This window comes from Amblyraja radiata, chromosome 14 (genome assembly GCF_010909765.2).
Source record: "Amblyraja radiata isolate CabotCenter1 chromosome 14, sAmbRad1.1.pri, whole genome shotgun sequence".
NCBI lineage: Eukaryota > Metazoa > Chordata > Chondrichthyes > Rajiformes > Rajidae > Amblyraja > Amblyraja radiata.
The window spans coordinates 25,826,350-25,846,364 of NC_045969.1; the positions used below are offsets into that span (position 1 = coordinate 25,826,350).

General features: G+C 40.6%; 1 protein-coding gene across 1 annotated transcript in view; it reads right to left on the minus strand.

Annotated features, from left to right (window-relative positions):
- The window catches only part of cog3 (component of oligomeric golgi complex 3), a 51,055-nt gene that overhangs the window by 30,463 nt on the left and 577 nt on the right, over window positions 1-20,015 (minus strand). Inside the window, exons 2-10 of the mRNA XM_033032873.1 lie at window positions 13,579-13,725; window positions 12,065-12,126; window positions 10,278-10,443; window positions 8,753-8,827; window positions 7,316-7,408; window positions 5,223-5,348; window positions 4,657-4,737; window positions 2,337-2,380; window positions 1,098-1,224 (exon numbers count right to left, since the gene is read on the minus strand). Coding sequence (XP_032888764.1) covers window positions 1,098-1,224; window positions 2,337-2,380; window positions 4,657-4,737; window positions 5,223-5,348; window positions 7,316-7,408; window positions 8,753-8,827; window positions 10,278-10,443; window positions 12,065-12,126; window positions 13,579-13,725 — 921 coding nt within the window. The remainder of the gene's footprint in view (window positions 1-1,097; window positions 1,225-2,336; window positions 2,381-4,656; window positions 4,738-5,222; window positions 5,349-7,315; window positions 7,409-8,752; window positions 8,828-10,277; window positions 10,444-12,064; window positions 12,127-13,578; window positions 13,726-20,015) is intronic.

A 20,015-nucleotide genomic window follows, 5' to 3' on the forward strand; every position in this document is an offset into this window, starting at 1 on the left:
CATTTTTATTTCAGATTTCCATCATCTGCAGGTTTTTTTATTTTGAAGATGTTTTCATTGGAAGTTTTAATTTTTAAGAAATCCAATCTCCAAAACCTAATTAACCAGGAGACATCAGCTAGTTAGCATCTCTATTCATGTTTAACTATTGCCTGACAGGTTACTTAAGAAACATTATAGTGTGTTCTTTGTGAAAATAGCTAACAAACATCTTTAGATTGAATACAAAATGACTTTTAAATGATTCAGCAACTAAAATAAAACACAATAAAAAATAGTGAATTGCAGAATTCAGCAAAAGATTCTGGACATTAGGAAATCAAAAATACATAGGAGTAGAAGCAATCTTATGATACTGAATGAGAAGAAGAGAATGCTGGAAATATTCAGCTGGCCAGGTAACCTCTGTAAAAATGTCACTGACAACTGAGAAGTAACAATTTTCTCAGTCTCCACACAAAGTCCCCTAAATGCCCAACACACACTGCTAGACTTGCAGCATTTTCTTGAGATGATCTTTCAGGACACATCTCAGGAAAGCTTCATTGGTTATCACTCGAATATTACGTATATTTGAGTTGTTAAATTATGTGGACAGGTTCCCCCATTTCTTTGAAACATCGAGGGATGATTGAATTGTGGTCTTTTAAATTATATAAAGACTCTAATAACGGTGATACAGAAAAAACAATCAGCAAATTTCTGATAAGGAAATCCAGAACACGGACAATCAAAAAAACTTAAGAGCTCACAGCTTTGGGGGGGGGGGGGGAAGAGAAGGGGGAATCAAAAGAATCTGTAGATGTTGGAAATCTGAAATAAAACCAGAAAGACAGGAAATATTCAGCAGGCCAGGCAGCATTTGTGGAGAGAGAAACAGAGTTAACATTTCAAAGTTAACATTAACAATAGCTTTTATCAGCATGACAATCTGTCTGAAGAAGGGTCTCGACCCGAAACGTCACCTATTCCTTCGCTCCATAGATGCTGCCTCACCCACTGAATTTCTCCAGCATTTTTGTCGACCTTCGATTTTTACAGCAGCTGCAGTTCTTTCTTAAACATTTGTCTTCCCAAGTTATTGATGCAATTCATACCAGAGCACAGTGATCCTTGTTGCTTTGGCTGGTCAGGTCAACAATAGTAGAGGCAATGCTTGGACCCAGCAGGAACGCCCTCTGATCCAGGTAACACTGATGGACCTCGCTCAGGAGCTGTTGATACCTGATGAAAAAGTAGGCCCACTTTAAATTTAACATACACAAACGTCCACAGCAAAATAAATAAGCTTTGCTTGCAGAAATATGACATCATGCCAATATCATTCAATATTATTGGTGTCTTTTTTGAGATAATATATATTAAACACATTTGTCCTTTATAACATTTGTATCACCTCTTGAAAAGCCTGTCCTACAGGAGACATTTGCTCCACCCAAACACAGGTCTCCTTGGGCCAAAGAGCCACTAGTAGTTAATATGATTCTGCACCTGATCAACTTCAAAACAACCGAAATCTGAAGGAATAATCTAGCACTTTGGGAAGGAGGGCGAGAGGGAGGTCTGGGTTAAAAAAAGTGCAAAAAGGGATCAACAAATAAAGGACAGCCAGAAGGGAGAGAAATGAAGAGGCCACAATGAGGAGAGTGGAAAACTGCACCTATATTGTCCTTTCCAAACCCCTGCAGCCATAACAGTTCTTCACCGTTAGTGAATTACTTTTTATGTGTGAACATTGTTACGTCTATTAATCTTCAAAACCGCAGGGGTGGGGTGGGTGGTTGACATTCAAGAACCTGCTCTACCGAAATCATTGGAGGAAATCACAGCCGCTCAATGCAGTGACTAGGTATCCACAGAACTGTTCGGTCGGTGATAATGATTAGATTAAAAATTAGATCCATGTATATTGAGCTGAACTGTGGATCAGTAATCAAAATTCTTCTTGAACAGCAGTTCATGGACACTTTATAATTCAATTCATGTTCCACAATGTCCTAAAGTTTAACCCCATGATGTTGTTTATGAATACATCTGAAATCTTTTTTTTACACACCTTCTTTTTAGCTCTCCTGTTTACATAATCACAACCACACTTAAACATTGATTCACTTAAACTCAAAAATCTGGGACAAGTTATAGGATTTGAAAAGGTTCCAATAAAATGTTCCAATAAATTTTTTTTCATAAAGATTACTGCTATCAAGTCAGTGCACACTTGTTCTAAAGAAACATTTAATTAATGGTCAATGCCTAAACTAATCTCTTTGCTTATTGACCGCATTGAATTCTAACACAATGAGTGACAAGGTTTTCCTTTCATCGAACATACTTACTCAGGGCTTTTATCGGTTCTTTGCTCAATTTGTTCAATCAGAGACTGTGGAAAAAGGCAACAGCACTGTAACTTTTTTAAATGGCAACAAGGATCAGCATTAGATTATAAATGTGATCTGATGACTCCTAGAACATGCAATGATTCTTGCATCATTTTTAGGATTTGCTATAAATTAATTGAACCTAAATACTGGCACTGCTCACAAATAGAATTTCCAAGCTGTGTTATAAGATGCCCAGCCTGACAATTCATAGGATGCCGATCTATTCATGCATGGGTAGCATATACGAGGATGCACAGTCCACTGTTCCCTCCCACAAATATCACAATGCTGCACATTGAGAGCTAAAGTGTGGTAGCAAAGGATATTCTAAGTAGTCTTCAAGGAGGAGAAGCACTTTCTGTGATTGCTGCCATTCCTCCAAACACTATTCTTTGCCTCACAGTCCTGTTTCATATTTTTGGTACTTCTTTTCCATTTTCAGTGTGACTCATGCACACATCGTTAATTGTGATTGCAGGCAATTTTCGCCATTCCCTCCAATTCTTGCCATTAAATGCACCTTAAAGTCAATCTCTGCAAGAAACCCTCTCATCACTAAGTTTGAAAAGTAGCCTTAACGAGACTGCAGCAGAAGCAAGATAAAACAAAATGCTACCTTGTACCCCCTGTTCATTTCTGACTGGTTGATGATTGTCATCTTTCACTCACAATAAACTTTTAAGAAATTACTTTTTTACCAGGTAGTGGTCACTTTTTACCGAGTCAGGTGGAACTATGAACAACATTTTACAAGTAAAATGTTCAGTCTTTCCAAGACACTGTCTTGTGCTAATCAGCTAGCTCCAGTGTTCACCATAATATTCAACCTCTCCCTGGCCAAGTCCGTGGTCCTTGCCTCCTTCAAGAGATCCACCATTGTACCAGTGCCCAAGAATGCCTCTCCAGCCTGCTTGAATTATTTCCGACTGGTGGCCCTCACCTCGGTGGTCATGAAATGCTTCGAGAGGCTGATTCAAGAACTACATCCGCGCCTTCCCCCCTCGCACCATGGACCCGCTGCAGTTCGCATACTGTCAAAACAGATCCACGGATGATGCGGTCTCCCAGGTTTTGCACACCACGCTCTCTCACCTTGACAGTCAGAAGGGGGGGCTATGTGAGGATGCTGTTCATTGATTTCAGTTCAGCTTTCAACACCATAGTCCCCACCCGACTTGCTGAGAAGCTGCTGGAACTGGGACTGAACATTCCCCTGTGTGCCTGGGTCCTGGACTTTCTCACCACATCAGTCCCCAAGTGGTCAAGATGGGGAGACATACCTCCAACCCCCTCAGCCTGAACACAGGATCTCCCCAGAGTTGCGTCCTCAGCCCCCCTATTGCACTCTCTGTACACACATAATGGTGCGGCCAGGTTCAGCTCCAACTCCATCATCAAGTTTGTTGATGACACAGTGGTGGTGGGCCTGATCTCCGATAACGATGAGAAGGCCTAATTGGAGGAGGTGGCTGACCTGGCACTCTGGTGTCAGGACAACAGCCTCCTCTTGAATGGCACTAAAACTAAGGAGCTGACTATGGACTTTAGAAGGGCACAACAACCGAGGACGTATACGCTACTGGGAATAAATGGGACTACTGTGGATAGTAGCTTTCAATACCTGGGAGTCCACATCACAGAGGATCTGAAATGGACAACACACTGCCTCACTGATGAGAAAGGCAAGGCAGCGCCTTTACCACCTCAGGCAGCTGAGAAAATTCAGAGTCTCTCTGAGGATCCTTCAATCCTTCTACTCTGGTGCCAGTAGAAAGCATCCTGACTGGAAACATCTCGGTCTGGTTTGTCAACAGCTCTGCCCAGGACAGGAAGGCTCTGCAGAGAGCAGTGCGTTTGGCCGAATGCACCATGGGAACTAAACTCCCCCCCCCCCCCCCTTGCAGGACCTATACACCAGGAGATGCAGATCCAGAGCCAACAAGATCATGAAGGACCCCTACCACCCCAGCAACGGACTGTTCCAGCTGCTACAGTCAGGCAAGCGCCTCCGCTGTCACGCTGCGAAAACAGAGAGGATGAGACGGAGTTTCTTCCCACAGGCCATCAGGACGGTTAACTCTGATCTTACCAGGGCCTAATTACTGTTGTGTCTTTTAAAAAAAATGTAAATACTGGTTCTGTTCTGTTGTTTTGCACAATCCCGCAGGCATTGCCACTTTTATTTCACTGTACATCTTGTATGTGTATGTGACAATTAAAGTTGACTTGACTTGATCAAATAAACATCTTACTTTTCACAGCATACGATGCTTACCCGCACTTTTGGTGCTGCAGCTCTGAATTTTACATAAAACAATGTAAAGGCATTGTCAGTGTTCGATATAACGGAGGGATCCTGTCAGATTAAAAAAATGAATAATTTATTAAATGTAGCACAAATACACGTGATTTCTACTAACTCCGCTTGAAATTTAAACCCATCTTTTTGGTGAGGTATCAAACTGCATTATCATGTCAAGTGGACATAAAAGATCACCTGCCATTATTATAAAGAACAGGGAGTTATCCCAAGGGTTTTTGCCAAGCGTTTAACCTGAGCAGGTTTATTTTAACTTGGCACCATGTTCAACACAGACATTGTGGGCTGCTGGGTCTCTTCATGTGCTGTACTACTCTATCAAAAAACAGTCTCTGGTCACAATCACACCATTGTTTGAACGTTTACTGTGTGCAGATAGGTCGCAATTTTTCCATATTCAATATATTATTAGACCATGCTTGCTATGACAAACTGGTTAATTGAAAAACAAGACGAGTCAAATAATACTGGAACAATTGTCTAAATACAGTGCTTTAAAATTATGTCAAACTACAACTTACCCTTTTCGTTAGTTGAATGGAAAGGTTCTGAAGTGTGTTCACAGTATATGTTTTCATAAGGTACATGGCTTTGGATAGGCAATGCTTAAATTTTGCTAAATAAACGGGATAATCTCTAAAGCCAGGCTGTAAATAAAAAGTGTTTGATAAATGTCATCAAAAGTGCATGGCATAGACAGCTTTTCTTTTAGCAAAAATGTATACAACCTTCATGTTACATTACACATATCTGGCCGTCTCATCCAAGCCAATGCAGAGAAAAGCATTTGAAAATGGAAAACATCTCACATTACCAGACATCAATCTTACTAAAATAACTGTGGGTGCTATTTCCACTGTGGCGCTTCAATGGCAGCCTTGCCAACATTCTGTCTATCCTTTTCATCTTTTTTTGTTATTTTTAGTGTGTTTTAAGAGAACGTGTTAATGTTCTCTGGTTTGTTTTATGTGGGGGGGTGGGGGAGGGGGGTCAGGGGATTTATTTTTTCCAATCTCTTACCTTGCCGGAGATACAATTGTGTTCTGGATCGTATCTCCAGTCACTCTGTGGCCTAACATGGTGGAGCTGGAGGCCTTGCTCGGGACTGACTTTGAGCGTGGAGCGTGGACTTGCCGTCGGAGCTGATTCTTTGCCTGCAGACCTTAACACCAAAGAACTCGCAGTCTCGGGTTAAGACCGACGTCGGGAAGCTCCAAAAGCCGCAAGACGTTCGACTAGCCCTGACCCAGGGTAGATCGCCCGGCGCGGGGAAGCTGAGATTCCTCCCCCCCTCCCTCCGATGCAGGAATTTGATCGCCCCGACGAGGAGGCCCGCCGCCAACTACGGGACTAATATCGTCCCGTCAATGGAAGGTTAGAGGCCCCAGCCCGCTGGAGGACAAAGAAGGGAGATTGATCTTTTTTCCGCCTTCCATCACAGTGAGGAATGTGGAGGAGTTACTATGGTGAATGTTCATGTTAAAATGTATTTTATGTGTTCTGTTGCTTTTTATTGGTGTGACTGTATGGCAAATCAAATTCCTCGTATGTTGATGATTATGTATGATTATGAAAACAAGACCAATACAGCCGTAATACTGTTGAAGGAAATTTTGAGTTTAACCTGTATCTGGCCTTCACGTGAGGCCCAGTTGCTGTCTTAAGTACAGCTCAGAAAGAACAGGCAAAAACTGCTTGTAGAGCAGTGGTAGACAAAAATGCTGGAGAAACTCAGCAGGTGAGGCAGCATCTATAGAGCGAAGGAAATAGGCGACGTTTCGGGTCGAGACCCTTCTTCAGACAGACTTGTAGAGCAGTGTTGAGTTTCTTAAACATATCGGTTTATTCAAGGCCTTAACAGCGCACACTAGGAAACACTGAGAGAAACCAGTGTTCCAAAGGTTCGCATTTTATATTCCCACAACACAATGGTTACATGTGGATTTTATACCTTTGAAGCAATTCACTATTGATCAATAGTTAAACCTTGTCATTGGAAAACAATTCCTAATTTACCTAACAAATCCTACACCCAATTCACCATTGACTATGTTCAATCTCCTGGAAATTAGGAAACTATATCTTCATTTATCCAAAAAATGTGTCTAAATCCTTTGCCCAATTCACCATTGACCATGTTTAACCTCCTGTTTCCTGTCATTAGGAAACAATTCCTCCATTTACCTAACAAAAGGGTGCAAAAAGGACACCTCTATTTCCCATTACATGTGGCATTTACACCTGATAAATCTATTTATCGCCTCTCCTAATATCCTGAGGTTCCCTTCGCTATATTGGTATCTTTTCCCCATCGTGATTTCTCCGTACATAAATTCTTAGGTTATACATAATACAACCAACTCACGTATATTATAATTTTCAGAGTTTCCTATGTCAGTACCAACACCCAGACCAGAGCTGACTAGAACAGACTCCAATTTATTACCCAGATGAACAAAACATCCCGGCCCATCACCCAGAATACCACAGCCCAGACTATAACATAAGAAATTAAAATGTGCACCATATACAATGCAGCCATAAATTAGCTACACAATAAACAAAAATATGATTGTAGTTTGGGGGTACAACCGCTCCTGCAACAAGGACTTACATGTGATGATACATATGTTATACAGTCATCCAGTTTAGCCAGCGTCGGTATAAATCCTTCACTGTTCACAGACAGCGTGGGTGAATTCAGTTTCTAGGAAGAGAGAAAAATACTATCAAATTAGCTCCACATGCCAGGACATTGAAGTAAAACTATCTTTCCGAATGACAGAGTTTAAATGATCTACTTCCATCTGTGCAACCTCCTTGGTACACAACAAGAAAACATTGAGATACTTGTACTGACAATTCCCTTGTTTTTAATATTTACATAGACGTCGCAAACTGATTAATATATGATTAATATAGGTGGGAAATAACTGGAATGCATCCAGTACTGTTTCTCATAAAATACCATGACGTTGGTCATGAAATTTTTGACACAGCTTTTGTAACGTAAACCTTTCTTGATTACTTGCTGTGACATAGGTGGTTGCCATTTGGCCCATCGGGTCAATGTCAGCTCCCAGCATCACAATCCATTAATCCCATTCTTCCTGATTGCCAGCTGCTTAATTCCTTTGGTCTTTGGCAACCAAGCAGTAATATAGCCAATTAACTTAATACCACATTTTTTGGGAAGTGGAAGACCTGGCAGAAACCCACGCAGTAATAAGGAGAATATATAAATTCCACAAAGGTTACACTTGGTTAACCCTGCGACAGGTTGAACCTGGGTACCTGGCTAGCGTAACAGGATCGCGAGATATCAGGTCAAAGACCAAAACAAGATACAGATCAGTCATATTCTAATAGAACAGACAGGCCAGAGGAGGAAAAGGCTGAAAATTTGACACAGGAGAGAGAAGAGATACCAAAGGTTTTCCGAATTTTACAAGTCTTGTAAGATCATCAAAAGGAATAGACTCGTGTTGAAAATGCACCAGCTTACATTACCAAACTTAATGCTAGATATTATATTGGTACTAGGTATCAGGGAGAGATTTTTTGTTCAATTTGTTTTTGGAATAAGGATAAAAGGAAAAGTTAACATGCATTCATTAGCTTTGTTGTGTTGTTCAGATATGAATGGTTGGGGAAGCAGTTATTCAGTGTTTCTTGCGTGAGATTATTAATGAAACTTTCAGAACATGCAGAAGGTCTCATTGGTTCTTTCTAACCAGCATACAAGTCCCCAAATAGGCCACTGTGAATTGCAGTGTGTGAGTTGGGGTCAGATTCTGGAGAAAGGGGTGGGAGAGAACTTGATGGCAATGTGAGAAGAATAGTTTAGAGAAAATTAAAAGGGAATGGGATTACTTTGTAAGCCTTGTTTTACACAATAAGGAAATATAGAAACAAGATCCCACAATACATTTTTCCAGTTAAAGACAATAAATTTTCGGCATCAGAGAGTTTCACATTCACCAATAATGTGAATGCATAGAATGTCTACTTGAGGAAATTTAAAAGAAAACAGTGCATAAGTTACACATACTGTGTTTATGTTTTCCAACTCGTTGAAATACGAAAGCTTCTGCTGAATATTCTCAGCAAGGTCTACTAGCTCCGACTGTTGATAAAACAAAATTAAATGTTGCAGAACTGCTGTCACAACATTTTCTTATTTTCAATAAAATAAATGCTTTAACATTCGAAAGACAAAAATTCCACCAAATGCTCAGTCATCACCTTCAAAGCCGCGTGGTGAACCCAAAATTCACATGGCACATTTTAATAAACAAGATGTGACCCAGAATCTTCAACGTATAAATTCACATTTCCATTAATATTTGTTCACATCAAGTTATTAACTGTGATGGTTTCTTGGTGTTGTGCCACAAGATCACAATGGGGAAGTAGTGGCAGTGGTATTAGCACTAAATTAATAATTTGGATACCCAGGGCAAAATCCTTGGGATTTGCCTTTGAATCCCAACATGACACAAGGTAGAAAGTTCAAATTTCAATTCTGGAATTAAAATGATGTCCATGAAAACCAGTTGATCGTTGTAAAGACACAATTCACCCACAGGGAGGAAATCTTGCATCTTAGCAGCAATGTGGTCGACTGTTGACTGCCCTCTGAAATGGCCCAGCAACTCATCCACTTGTAAGAAACCACCAGAAAGTTTACTTCTGCATCATTTCATCAACATGAAAGAGACCTCTACAATCCTCCAAATAAGTCTGATTTGGACTAAGTGGAGTACTAATGTCAGAACTTTGAATAACGCCACTTAAGGACACAGCTGAAGATGGCATTCTATTGATTTTCTTCCTTCCTTTGAGAGTGATTCCTCGTACGCACGCGCGCACACACGCACACACATATGACTTGCTGATATAGATATAGATAGAGAGAGAGAGATATATATATATATGACTTGCTGATATAGATATGACTTGCTGATATAGACATATATATATATATATATATATGACTTGCTGAGTATTTCAAGCATTGTGTTCTTATTTGAGATTATCAGCAGCTGCACTATTCTTGGTTCCCCAACTTGTTGAATGGTGTTGAGTATTACAATCGAGAAGGGGCAAAGGTGCAACTGACGTGATGTACTGATTGGATCAATGCAACTTTGAAATGGTTGAGAAAAGAAACTTACACGTAGAACAAGACAGTACATTTCTTTAGAACTGAGGTTAGTAAAGGGAGAAGCAAACATGAAATGCTTCCAACATACACTAACATAATGTATCTATTCAAGGGTGAAGTCAAACAGCCTTCTCTGTATTTGTTTGGATTTTAAATACTAAAAACACAAGAAATCACACAGGCCGCCAATCGTCACTCTTCTATAATATCATCACCAGGAAATGCCCTCTTCTCCAGCACATCAGATCTATTCCTTGACTTTTTCATTCATTTTTAAATTGTTTCTATCTTACTAATCTACTTTAGAGCCAAAGTATCACATGAATGAATGCACTACCAACACGTGAAAAATGTACACAGCAAACACTAATATTGGTACACTGTAATTGTCCCAACAAAACTTTCCTACCTGTTCCCTTAGGAGTTGTTCACAGGCTTCATGAAGTGTACCCGTCTTAGTTGATACAAATAGATACTGCTTCTGCAAAGACTCCAAATGTAACAAGGCTGTGTTTACATCATTCAGTATTGCATTGCACTGCTCCTGAAAGCCATATAGATAATCCCTCAATTCTCTAAAACAAAGAGCAAAAATAACATGTTACAGACTGCGTATGAAAGAACTGAAGATGCTGGTTTAAATCGGATAGACACAAAATGCTGGAGTCTCGACCTGAAACGTCACCCATTCCTTCTCTCCAGAGATGCTGCCTGTCCCGCTGAGTTACTCCAGCATTTTGTGTCTATGTTACAGACTAATCTGCACCTTGATTAGCATTCTTAATATGAGGGATGGTTAATAAATGTAGACCTTGCAATTGTGCCTATAACTCAATTAACAGGTTAACATAAAATTGGAAAAATAACCTAATCAATGGAGAATCTATTCCATGTGAAGGGGCACCGATTAATGGCTGTGCTCATAGTAACACACTATTAACTTGTTATGGTGAGCACAGGATGAAGATTAGTGTTAGAGAAAAGAACTGTGCCATAAAGCACTTTTATATAGGAAACTATGTTCAGTTTATCAACACACGTATCCTGCGCAAATATACATTACCAGACACCCGGTTTGTAACTTCAAATCAATCTAATTATTATAATTTTCTATATTTCGTCTTGTATTCATTTTGGGACCATTTATCAGCAGCAAACCATAAACAGTATTATGATGTGCATTCACAAATCAGAAATCAACTTACAACTGCCCAGTTGACAGTCTTAAGGAAAGCACAGATTTTCATCTAAGAGCTCATTCAATACCAGGAGTAGGTTACAGTCATCTGTGATATAGCAATGCTTATTTCACAGATACTTGATCTGTTTGAATAGCAAAACAAAGCTTTTCACTGTTACTCAGTATGTGATAACAAACTTAAACTTAATCAATTGTAATCAAAACACAAATTATCTGTTCTAATTTAGTACCAAAAAGAAACTGCAGATGCTGGTTATACCAAAGAGAGACATAAAATGTTGTTGTTTTCTTGCTTTCACTCACCAACCCTCCTCCCATCAGTCTGAGAAAGGGTCCTGACCTGAAATGTCATTATCCATTTTCTTCAGAGATGCTGTCTGACTTGCTGAGTTACTCCAGCTTTTTGAGCCTATCTTTGTTCTAATTTAGTGCTGCAGCCAAAATTACTCTCTGCTTTGATTTCCATAATATATGTAATGTTCTCCTAAATGTTTGTCAGCTTAGTAACATCATTAACGTTTGTCAGCTTATCAACATTATTTCTAAGCAAAATTTCTATAATTCGTTTTTCAAAACTCAATATGCTGGAAAGCTTGCTTAAACGACCCCCCCCCCCCCCCCCCTCCCCCCCACTTGAAGTAGCAAGTAAAATATATCATGGATTAAGCAATCAGCCAATATTAGAACAGAGTAAGGAGACACCGTACACAGGGACAGTCAGTTCCCAATCTGAGGTTGACAAAAACTAATCAAGACCAAGGCCAGTTGTTTCTTGCAAATGTTTGGTGCAAGTCACTTTCTCAGCTCTTCTACTCCTGGTTTGAGAATACTAACTGCTACCTGAGCATTCCATTGACAAACACCCTGAAAGAAAGAGAATTTAATATCCAGGTAAAGCCATTAAGTTTGTCGTCTGAGCTCAAGGCTTAAAATCAGATACCTCCTAATCCCACAATGGTATGTGATCAGACAAACTTTTCAAATGGAATACCTGCCTGTATTTTGTTCCTTCATCTTGATCCATTTGTGTCTGAATTTTGGAGAAACAGGAAAAGAACTGCCGGGGTGAACAGAAACAAAGTTATTTAGGCAGCTAACAAGCCAATGTGTAATGCCTTCCACAAACGCTCTGGTCAGAAGGCATGCACATGTGCGAGAAAGAACCAAATAAATGTTTTCAGAGTGTTGCCGCTATGTCTAAGGGTTCTATGGCTTCCTTCTGTGCTATAAATTTCTGCCTGTTTATAAAATGGGGCTGGGCTCATCTTTTGGCCTGTCCACACCACCTGATGCTCTAGGAAAGGTTTGATAGAGAGGGAATTCTCTCAGGTACATACACTTCATCCACAGGGAACCATTCTGGTGTTACTCCCATATGCCATGCCACGGCAACAGTTTCTGGAAACGTAGTGTCAGGTACCATGTGTACATTTGCCGGCACACAGCCCTTGATCATCAGACAATGCAGAATGTGCACACACATCTCTCTCATAACCTCTGCTGCTAATAGATTCTCACCCTCCTCACCTCCCCCACATCCCACAATCTTTGAGGAGAAATCTGCTCCAATTAACTACTATGGAGAATAAACCATGCCACAAATTTCATTCTTAAGCCACTGATCCCATGTCCCACCCTGAGCAATGTCCACGTTGGAATCGTATATCATAGGTTCCTTTAGTTGAAAAGCGAGGGAGATGGAATGCAGGAAGATAGTTGAAAACTGAAAGCAAGGACCTAACGCTAGGAAAATATTACGTTTTATTAAAGATATTTCAGCATGGCACAAAATCATTCAAATTACTCTAGTACGGTCAACATAGTTTTGCAAAATGCTTTTGTTAAATTTATCAAACTGAACACATTAAGGTCTAGACACAAGGAAATTTAGGAAACAAGCTTTGCAAAAATAATTTGCTGGTTTTAATAAATTGGGAAGGACAATAAATCCAAATTCTATGATTATGGTTATTTAAACAGCTTAATTAACTCATTAGTCATGTGGGGGGCCCGCCGTGAGGGAGAACAATGGAGGAGCTGGTGTGGGGGGACCGCCGTGAGGGGGGAGGGGGGAGAACAAAGGACAATGGGGACCCAGCGTGGGGGAACCGCTGGGGGGGGGGGGTGAACAAAAGGAGGAGCTGACATGCTTTGAAACTTTGTCAGCGCCGTAGGTGGCTATTTGTATACATTGGGTATGTAGCAAAGAATTTCACTGTGCCTAGTCACATGTGACAATAAAGTATTCCATTCCAAACACAGAATCTAAGTCATTGTATCTGAAAAATATTGGAGAAGAAATTCATGAAGGGGCTCATACAAGGGAGAAAGAATGAAATTGTCACAATTTACAGCATGGGACATTAATGTAATAGGAGTTATTCTATAATTATACATAATGTTTAGTTGACATATTTCTGATTATTCCTCATGTTGATAAGAATGAAATTAAAAGAAACTCAGTTCAACTCTCATTTCCTAAAATTAAATGCATCAATTTTGTTATTACCTGTTGCGCAGTTTCAATTTTCTCATTTTCCATGTTCAGTGCAGTAAATCCTTTCAGAAGAATATCCTCGGTGGATTCAGGAACAACAGCAGTTAGAGGGACAGTGATAGATCGAGATGTCAGACTGCAAAGGTCCTCAATTGGCAACTAAAAGTTGAAAAGAAAAGAAACAGAAAAATTACTTCTGGTTTGGCTGTATCCTTAGTGAGATAAGTATGTTACAGTTGCAGTTAAGTGAGTTACAGTTGCACAAGACGTTGGTGAGCCCACACTAAGAGGATTGTCGTCAGTTTGGTCACCCTGCGACAGGAAAGATCCATTAAGCTGGAAACCAGGGTGCCAGGTTTTCAACTAGGAGCTAGGGCTTTCGAAGGTGATGGCAGGATGCACTTTTTTTATACAAAGGCAACAGTAAACTGAAAATCCACTAATAATTATTGAGGTTGGGATCAATTTGAAATTCAAGGCAGATCGACAAATTATCTTTGCAAAGATATCAATGGATATTGAACCAAGACAAATGAGTTAAGAGACAGATCTAACGAGTTACCTAAATGATCAAGCAGGCTCAACGGGTGAATGGCCTTCTCCTGATACAAGTCAAATGGAAAACCCCAAATTTTTGATATCCAGCTATAAAGTCATTTTATTGCCCTTGATGATGCAAGATAGAACTAGCTGCTCCATATAACATAGAAGGTGACAAATCGAATCACTGTCTGGTGATGGCTATTTGAAAAAGCTCTCTAAGTAGATTCACTTATATCCTCTTTTCCCACATTCCTCCAAATGTTTCTTTACAATAAAAGTGTGCATCCAACTCTGTTCAGAATTCTGCTATTGAATCCGTTTCCAACATCCATCGCGGGTAATCCAATCCAGATCACAACAGCAGCCTTGGTATATATCATGACCTGAATTGGAGAATCACTACTAAAAATAGGAGACAGGAAAGCATGAAATAGCAACCCAGAGCAATGGATTTAATTTCTACACTTATTATGCTACGTTACAATCTCCCTGTGTATCCTCTCTGGGATGTGATGTTACATAGAATGGGAATTAAGGATAAGGCACTTGGACATCTCCTTAAATTAAATTCACTTCTTTCTCTTTCTCACAAAGATGGAAACTGAGCTTTCTAAAGTGAATGAAATACAATACCCAACCTCCCAAGTTTGTCAAATGTATCAAATGCCTCCCAAATGGCTGACTGGTGCTGCAACTAGCTCTAACCTGGAATAAGGCTACAAGTTCCGTCAGTGTCTTTGAGGTGACAAAAGATCAGGCCAAGCTGATCTATATCACCGAAAAGTGAACATTATATCATTTTCCTATGTTTGGCCGTCTCCTTGTCCAGGCAGAAAGCCAATGCTTACATCTGTGGCACAGATTGGGCATAGAACAGCTGCAGAGATTACAGCATGTTGTCCATCAAACCTTAAATAACTTTGATCTTTAACATTTATCATGCTCCTTTGCATTGTAGTACAGACGTCACAATAAAAAGATGTATCTGAAATTGAAAAAACTTTGTAATTTAATTGTGATCCCACTCTTGCTCATATACAGACGATTAGTTCATTATTGATTTAGTCTGATGTTGATTCCACAGCATATTCAAAGGTTCCACATTGCACATTAACGTTAGATTATGAACCAAAGATACACTATTTGATATTACGAGATTTTAATTTGTTTTTAATAGGTAGATGGTTGTTCGAAGACCAGAGATGAAAGGACAAGCGTGAACAAAAGGTGTTGTAAATTGTGACGCTAGAGGAAAGAATGTAAATGGAAGGGTAAGGGGTGGGAACAAATAGGTGCAAGTCCAGGGGAGGGAGGGGTTTGTTCAGTTAGTTAACTAAAATTGGAGAGCTCAACACTCATACCATTAGCTACCCAAGCGGAATATGAGGTACTGTTCCTCCAATTTGTGTGCAGCCTCACTCTATCAATGGAGGAGGCCCAAGACCAAAAAATCAGCATGGGAATGGGAATAGTAGTTAAGATGGTTAATAACCAGGAGATCCAGTAGTCTTTGGCGCCAAGCCGAGTCTACATTTAGACTCGCTAATGTACAGGAGGCCACACTGGGAACACAGGATGTGGTAGAAGAGGTTAGAGGAGCTGCAAATGAACCTCAGTCTCACCTGAAAGGACTGCTAGGGACCCTGGATGGAGGTGGTATAGGAGCAGTGGTTACCTCTCCTTCAGTTGCAGGGGAAAACACCTGGGAAGGGGGTGGTTTGGGTGGAATGAATGAATGAACCAAGGGGTGGCTGGTGGTAGGTACATGCTGGAGATGACGGAAATGGCATGGAATTATGTCTTAGATACAGATATATCGGTTGGGCGAATGGTGAGGGCCAGGTTCAGGAGGTACATAGAAAATAGGTGCAGGAGGAGGCCATTCAGCCCTTCGAGCCAGCACCGCCATTCATTGTGATCATGGCTGATCGTCCCCTATCTATAACCGGTGCCTGCCTTCTCCCCATATCCCTTGACTCCACTAGCCCCTAGAGCTCTATCTAACTCTCTCTTAAATCCATCCAGTGATTTGGCCTCCACTGCCCTCTGTGGCAGGGAATTCCATAAATTCACAACTCTCTGGGTGAAAAAGTTTTTTCTCGCCTCAGTCTTAAATGACCTCCCCTTTATTCTAAGACTGTGGCCCCTGGTTCTGGACTCGCCCAACATAGGGAACATTTTTTCTGCATCTAGCTTGTCCAGTCCATTTATAATTTTATATGTTTCTATAAGATCCCCCTCATCCTTCTAAACTCCAGTGAATACAAGCCTAGTCTTTTCAATCTTTCCTCATATGACAGTCCCGCCATCCCAGGGATCAATCTCGTGAACCTACGCTGCACTGCCTCAATCACAACGATGTCCTTCCTCAAATTAGGTTACCAGAGTCAGAAGGAGCAGTCCTTTAGACAAATGTGGATTGAGTAACATATCCATGTTGACCTTCTCAGAAGGCAAATTGAATCTCATGAAAATGTCATTTTTTTGATGAGATACAAAAAGTCGATATGAGGACTTCCAAAATAAGTCTGAAGGGGTGCTGCATCAAGATTGAAGACCATGTAAAAAAGCTGCGGCAGCATGAAGTGAAAATTAGCTAAGAGACACAAAAACACTGAAAGGCTGTGCATCAGACTGGAGAAACGTACAGTGGAGAACCAGGGATCAGTTATAGAACCACTGCGCTTCATAATGCCTCCTAATGACTTGGACTTGCAGAATAATTTGTAAATTTATAAATGACAAAACTTTGTGGTGTAGTTAACTGAGGAGAGAGTAACAGACTTGACGAAGATACAGACAGCCTGGTGGAATGAACAGATGGGTGGAAAATGAAACAATGCTTAGAAATGTAAAATATTACACAGCGACTTGAAGATGGAAGTAATACACACTAAAGACAAAATGTTAAAAAGGAGTACGACAAAGCAATCTATGGCTATAAATGTATCATTTGTTAAAAGTGGTTAAAAATGCATTTGGTATCTTAAGGTTTATAAAGATAAGCATTTGTACAACTGCAAAGAAATAAAGATAAACCTTAATAAAACAATAGTTCAGCAATAACTGTAGCAATGTCCAATTTTGGATGCCACATTTCAGAAGAGATGTGAAAGCTTTAGCAAGAGTGTAGAAAGGCTTTATCAAAAACAATCTATTTCTAAACAATCACGGCGTGACAGAAGGGAGGCACCTTTAAAATTCAGTCCACTGTCATCACATTAGTCAATGCTGTATCTAATTATCTTTGTAACAGTGCACAACGATAGTTTAGAGGAAAATGAGATTGGCACATGATTCAGAGAAATTAGCATCATAAGCAAGAGATCAAGTACCTGCCCTGAGCTATTCATCTGTGGTGCTTGGTACTGTGCAACAAACAGGGGCTATACAAAGTACATTGAACCATAAATCCCGCAGATCAAATTTCTGCAGCTTGAAAGGGATGTAAAGTTTCTTCAGTAAACGAACCAGTTAAAACAGACAAATAGACAATTTCCCGAGAGAAAATACAGCATTTTAAAGGCCATCTAATGACATAAATGTATGCCAATATCATTCAAGGGAAGACAAATGCATGAAATACACATTGACTAGAAAATAGTTCAGGAACATTTATTCGGCTTGAAGTTGGCAGCATGGATTCAAGATCCGCAATAGAACTGTGCCAAGGTTAAAGCAGTTGATACAGAAGAAATATGTTTATACCAAGAGGCTACTGAGGATAATTTAAAAAGATGGAGAATGATTTGATGAAGAACACAAGTAGGAGGATGGCAGCGAAATGGGACTAAAGTAGAAAATTCAATATTGCCATCAAGGCAACACCTTAAGTGTAAACAAACTTTCCTGCTCACAAGGAAACAAGTATCTTCCATTTATCGCCTCAAGGCTTTCAAGGCGTGGTGGTTCCGGGTGGCAGGTATAATCACAGATAAAACCAACCATTGAATACAAACCGATGCAGGAGACTTTCCTCTAAAAGTAGTTATCACCTTTTGTACTGAGGTCATTTTGACTGCTCACAAAATACATTGAGCCAAAATGCATGCATGTACTTTTGTGTGGCACAATGCTGCAGCTGGTAGAATAGTCTCACAGCACCAGAGACCCAGGTGCGATCCTGAACAAGTGATTGATGGTGGGCATGGAGTTGGTATGAAGGGTTTCGGCCCGAAACGTCGCCTATTTCCTTCGCTCCATAGATGCTGCTGCACCCGCTGAGTTTCTCCAGCATTTTTGTGTACCGTTGGTATGAAGGTCCTGTTTCCATTCTGTACCTCCAAACAAAACTTTTGAATCTTCCAGCCTGTTCCAAATGCAATGTACCAAGCCAGTTTTACAATTTCTCCCTACGTCCAGATGAGATTGAAATACGATACAATAGAACTTTATTTTTACCCAGGACGGAAATTGATCTGCCAAAGTCATAAAACACAAGATACATGAAATTAAAGTGATGAGTGGAAAGGATTGAGAATGTGCAAAGATTGATGGGGGGGGGGGGGGGGGGGGTCGTCAGTCTACCCCACGACAGAAGGGGGAGGAGTTGTGTGGTAGACTGGTGTGGGTTGAATCACCTGCACCTCAAGATTAAGGAGTTAGTGGTGGACTTTAGGAGGAGAGGAATACCCCTGCTACATGTCTCCATCAATGGTGTAGATGTGCAGTTTACCAAGGAGTACAAATACCTTGGAGTGTACACGAACAGTAAACTGGACTGGTCCTGGAATGCCGAGGGCCTGTACAAGAAGGGACAGAGCCGGCTGTACCTTTTGAGAAGGCTCCGCTCCTTCAATGTCTGCAGCAAATGTTCTACCAATCGGTGGTAGGCAGTGCCATCTTCTTTGCTATTGTGTGCTGGGGCAGCAGGGCAATGGCCGCGGACGCCAACAGGATTAACAAATGCATCAGGAAGGCTGGCTCCATCCTGAGGGCTGGGTTGGATTCCCTGGAGATGGTCTTGGAGGGGAGGATGCTCCGCAAACTGTGGAGCATCTTGGACATTACAGCTCACCCCCTCTGTGACACACGTCAACCTGATGAGTACCTTCAGCAATAGACTAGTTCCACCAAGATGCAGTACAGAACACAACAGATCCTTCTTCCCTGTGGCTATCAAACTGTACAACTCCTCCCCCTTTTGTCATGCAGTGGACTGACTCCCCTTCCCTCCCTGCCCAATCTTTGCACATCCCCAATCCTTTCTACTCGTCACTTTAATTTCATGTTTCACAAATCTTGCGTTTTGACTGCTGGCAGATCAATTTCCCTCCTGGCATAAATAAAGTTGTGTCATATCGTATTCGCAAATCTCTCAGATGTAGGACATATGATAGCTTCCTTTGACAACACATTGTTGTAGACATCATGTGTCCTCTATGTAAAGATGGGACATTGTCTCTACTAGGACTGCCAATGGGATGATTGTGCCCTAATTATATTGGGCTATCCTGATACCACACCTGGAGTATCTGTAGTTTTGATCTTCTTATCCAAGGATATATTTTGCATTGAGGAAGTACAACATAGATTCACCATGAGGAGAGATTAGGCAAATTAGATTTGTATTCTTCAGAGTTCATACAAATAAAACAAAATTATTACAAGGCTCTGCTGGTTGGATACAGGGACATTTCATCTAATCAACACCGTTTGAAATAGGCATCCCTGTCTCTTAATAATGGTTCAGCGTTCTAGGACTGAGATTAGAAGATCCCCCCCCCCCCCCCCCCCCCACACAAAGAGCAGTGAATCTTTGGAATTCTCTACCCTAAAACTAAAGAGCTGCATTGGCTCAGTCCTTGAGTTTGTAATTTGTAGAGTCAAAGAATAATGATGGGAAATTGCTGTTGATACAGGATCTTGATGAATGGCAGCGGGCATTCCGTTCCTCTTTCTTACTT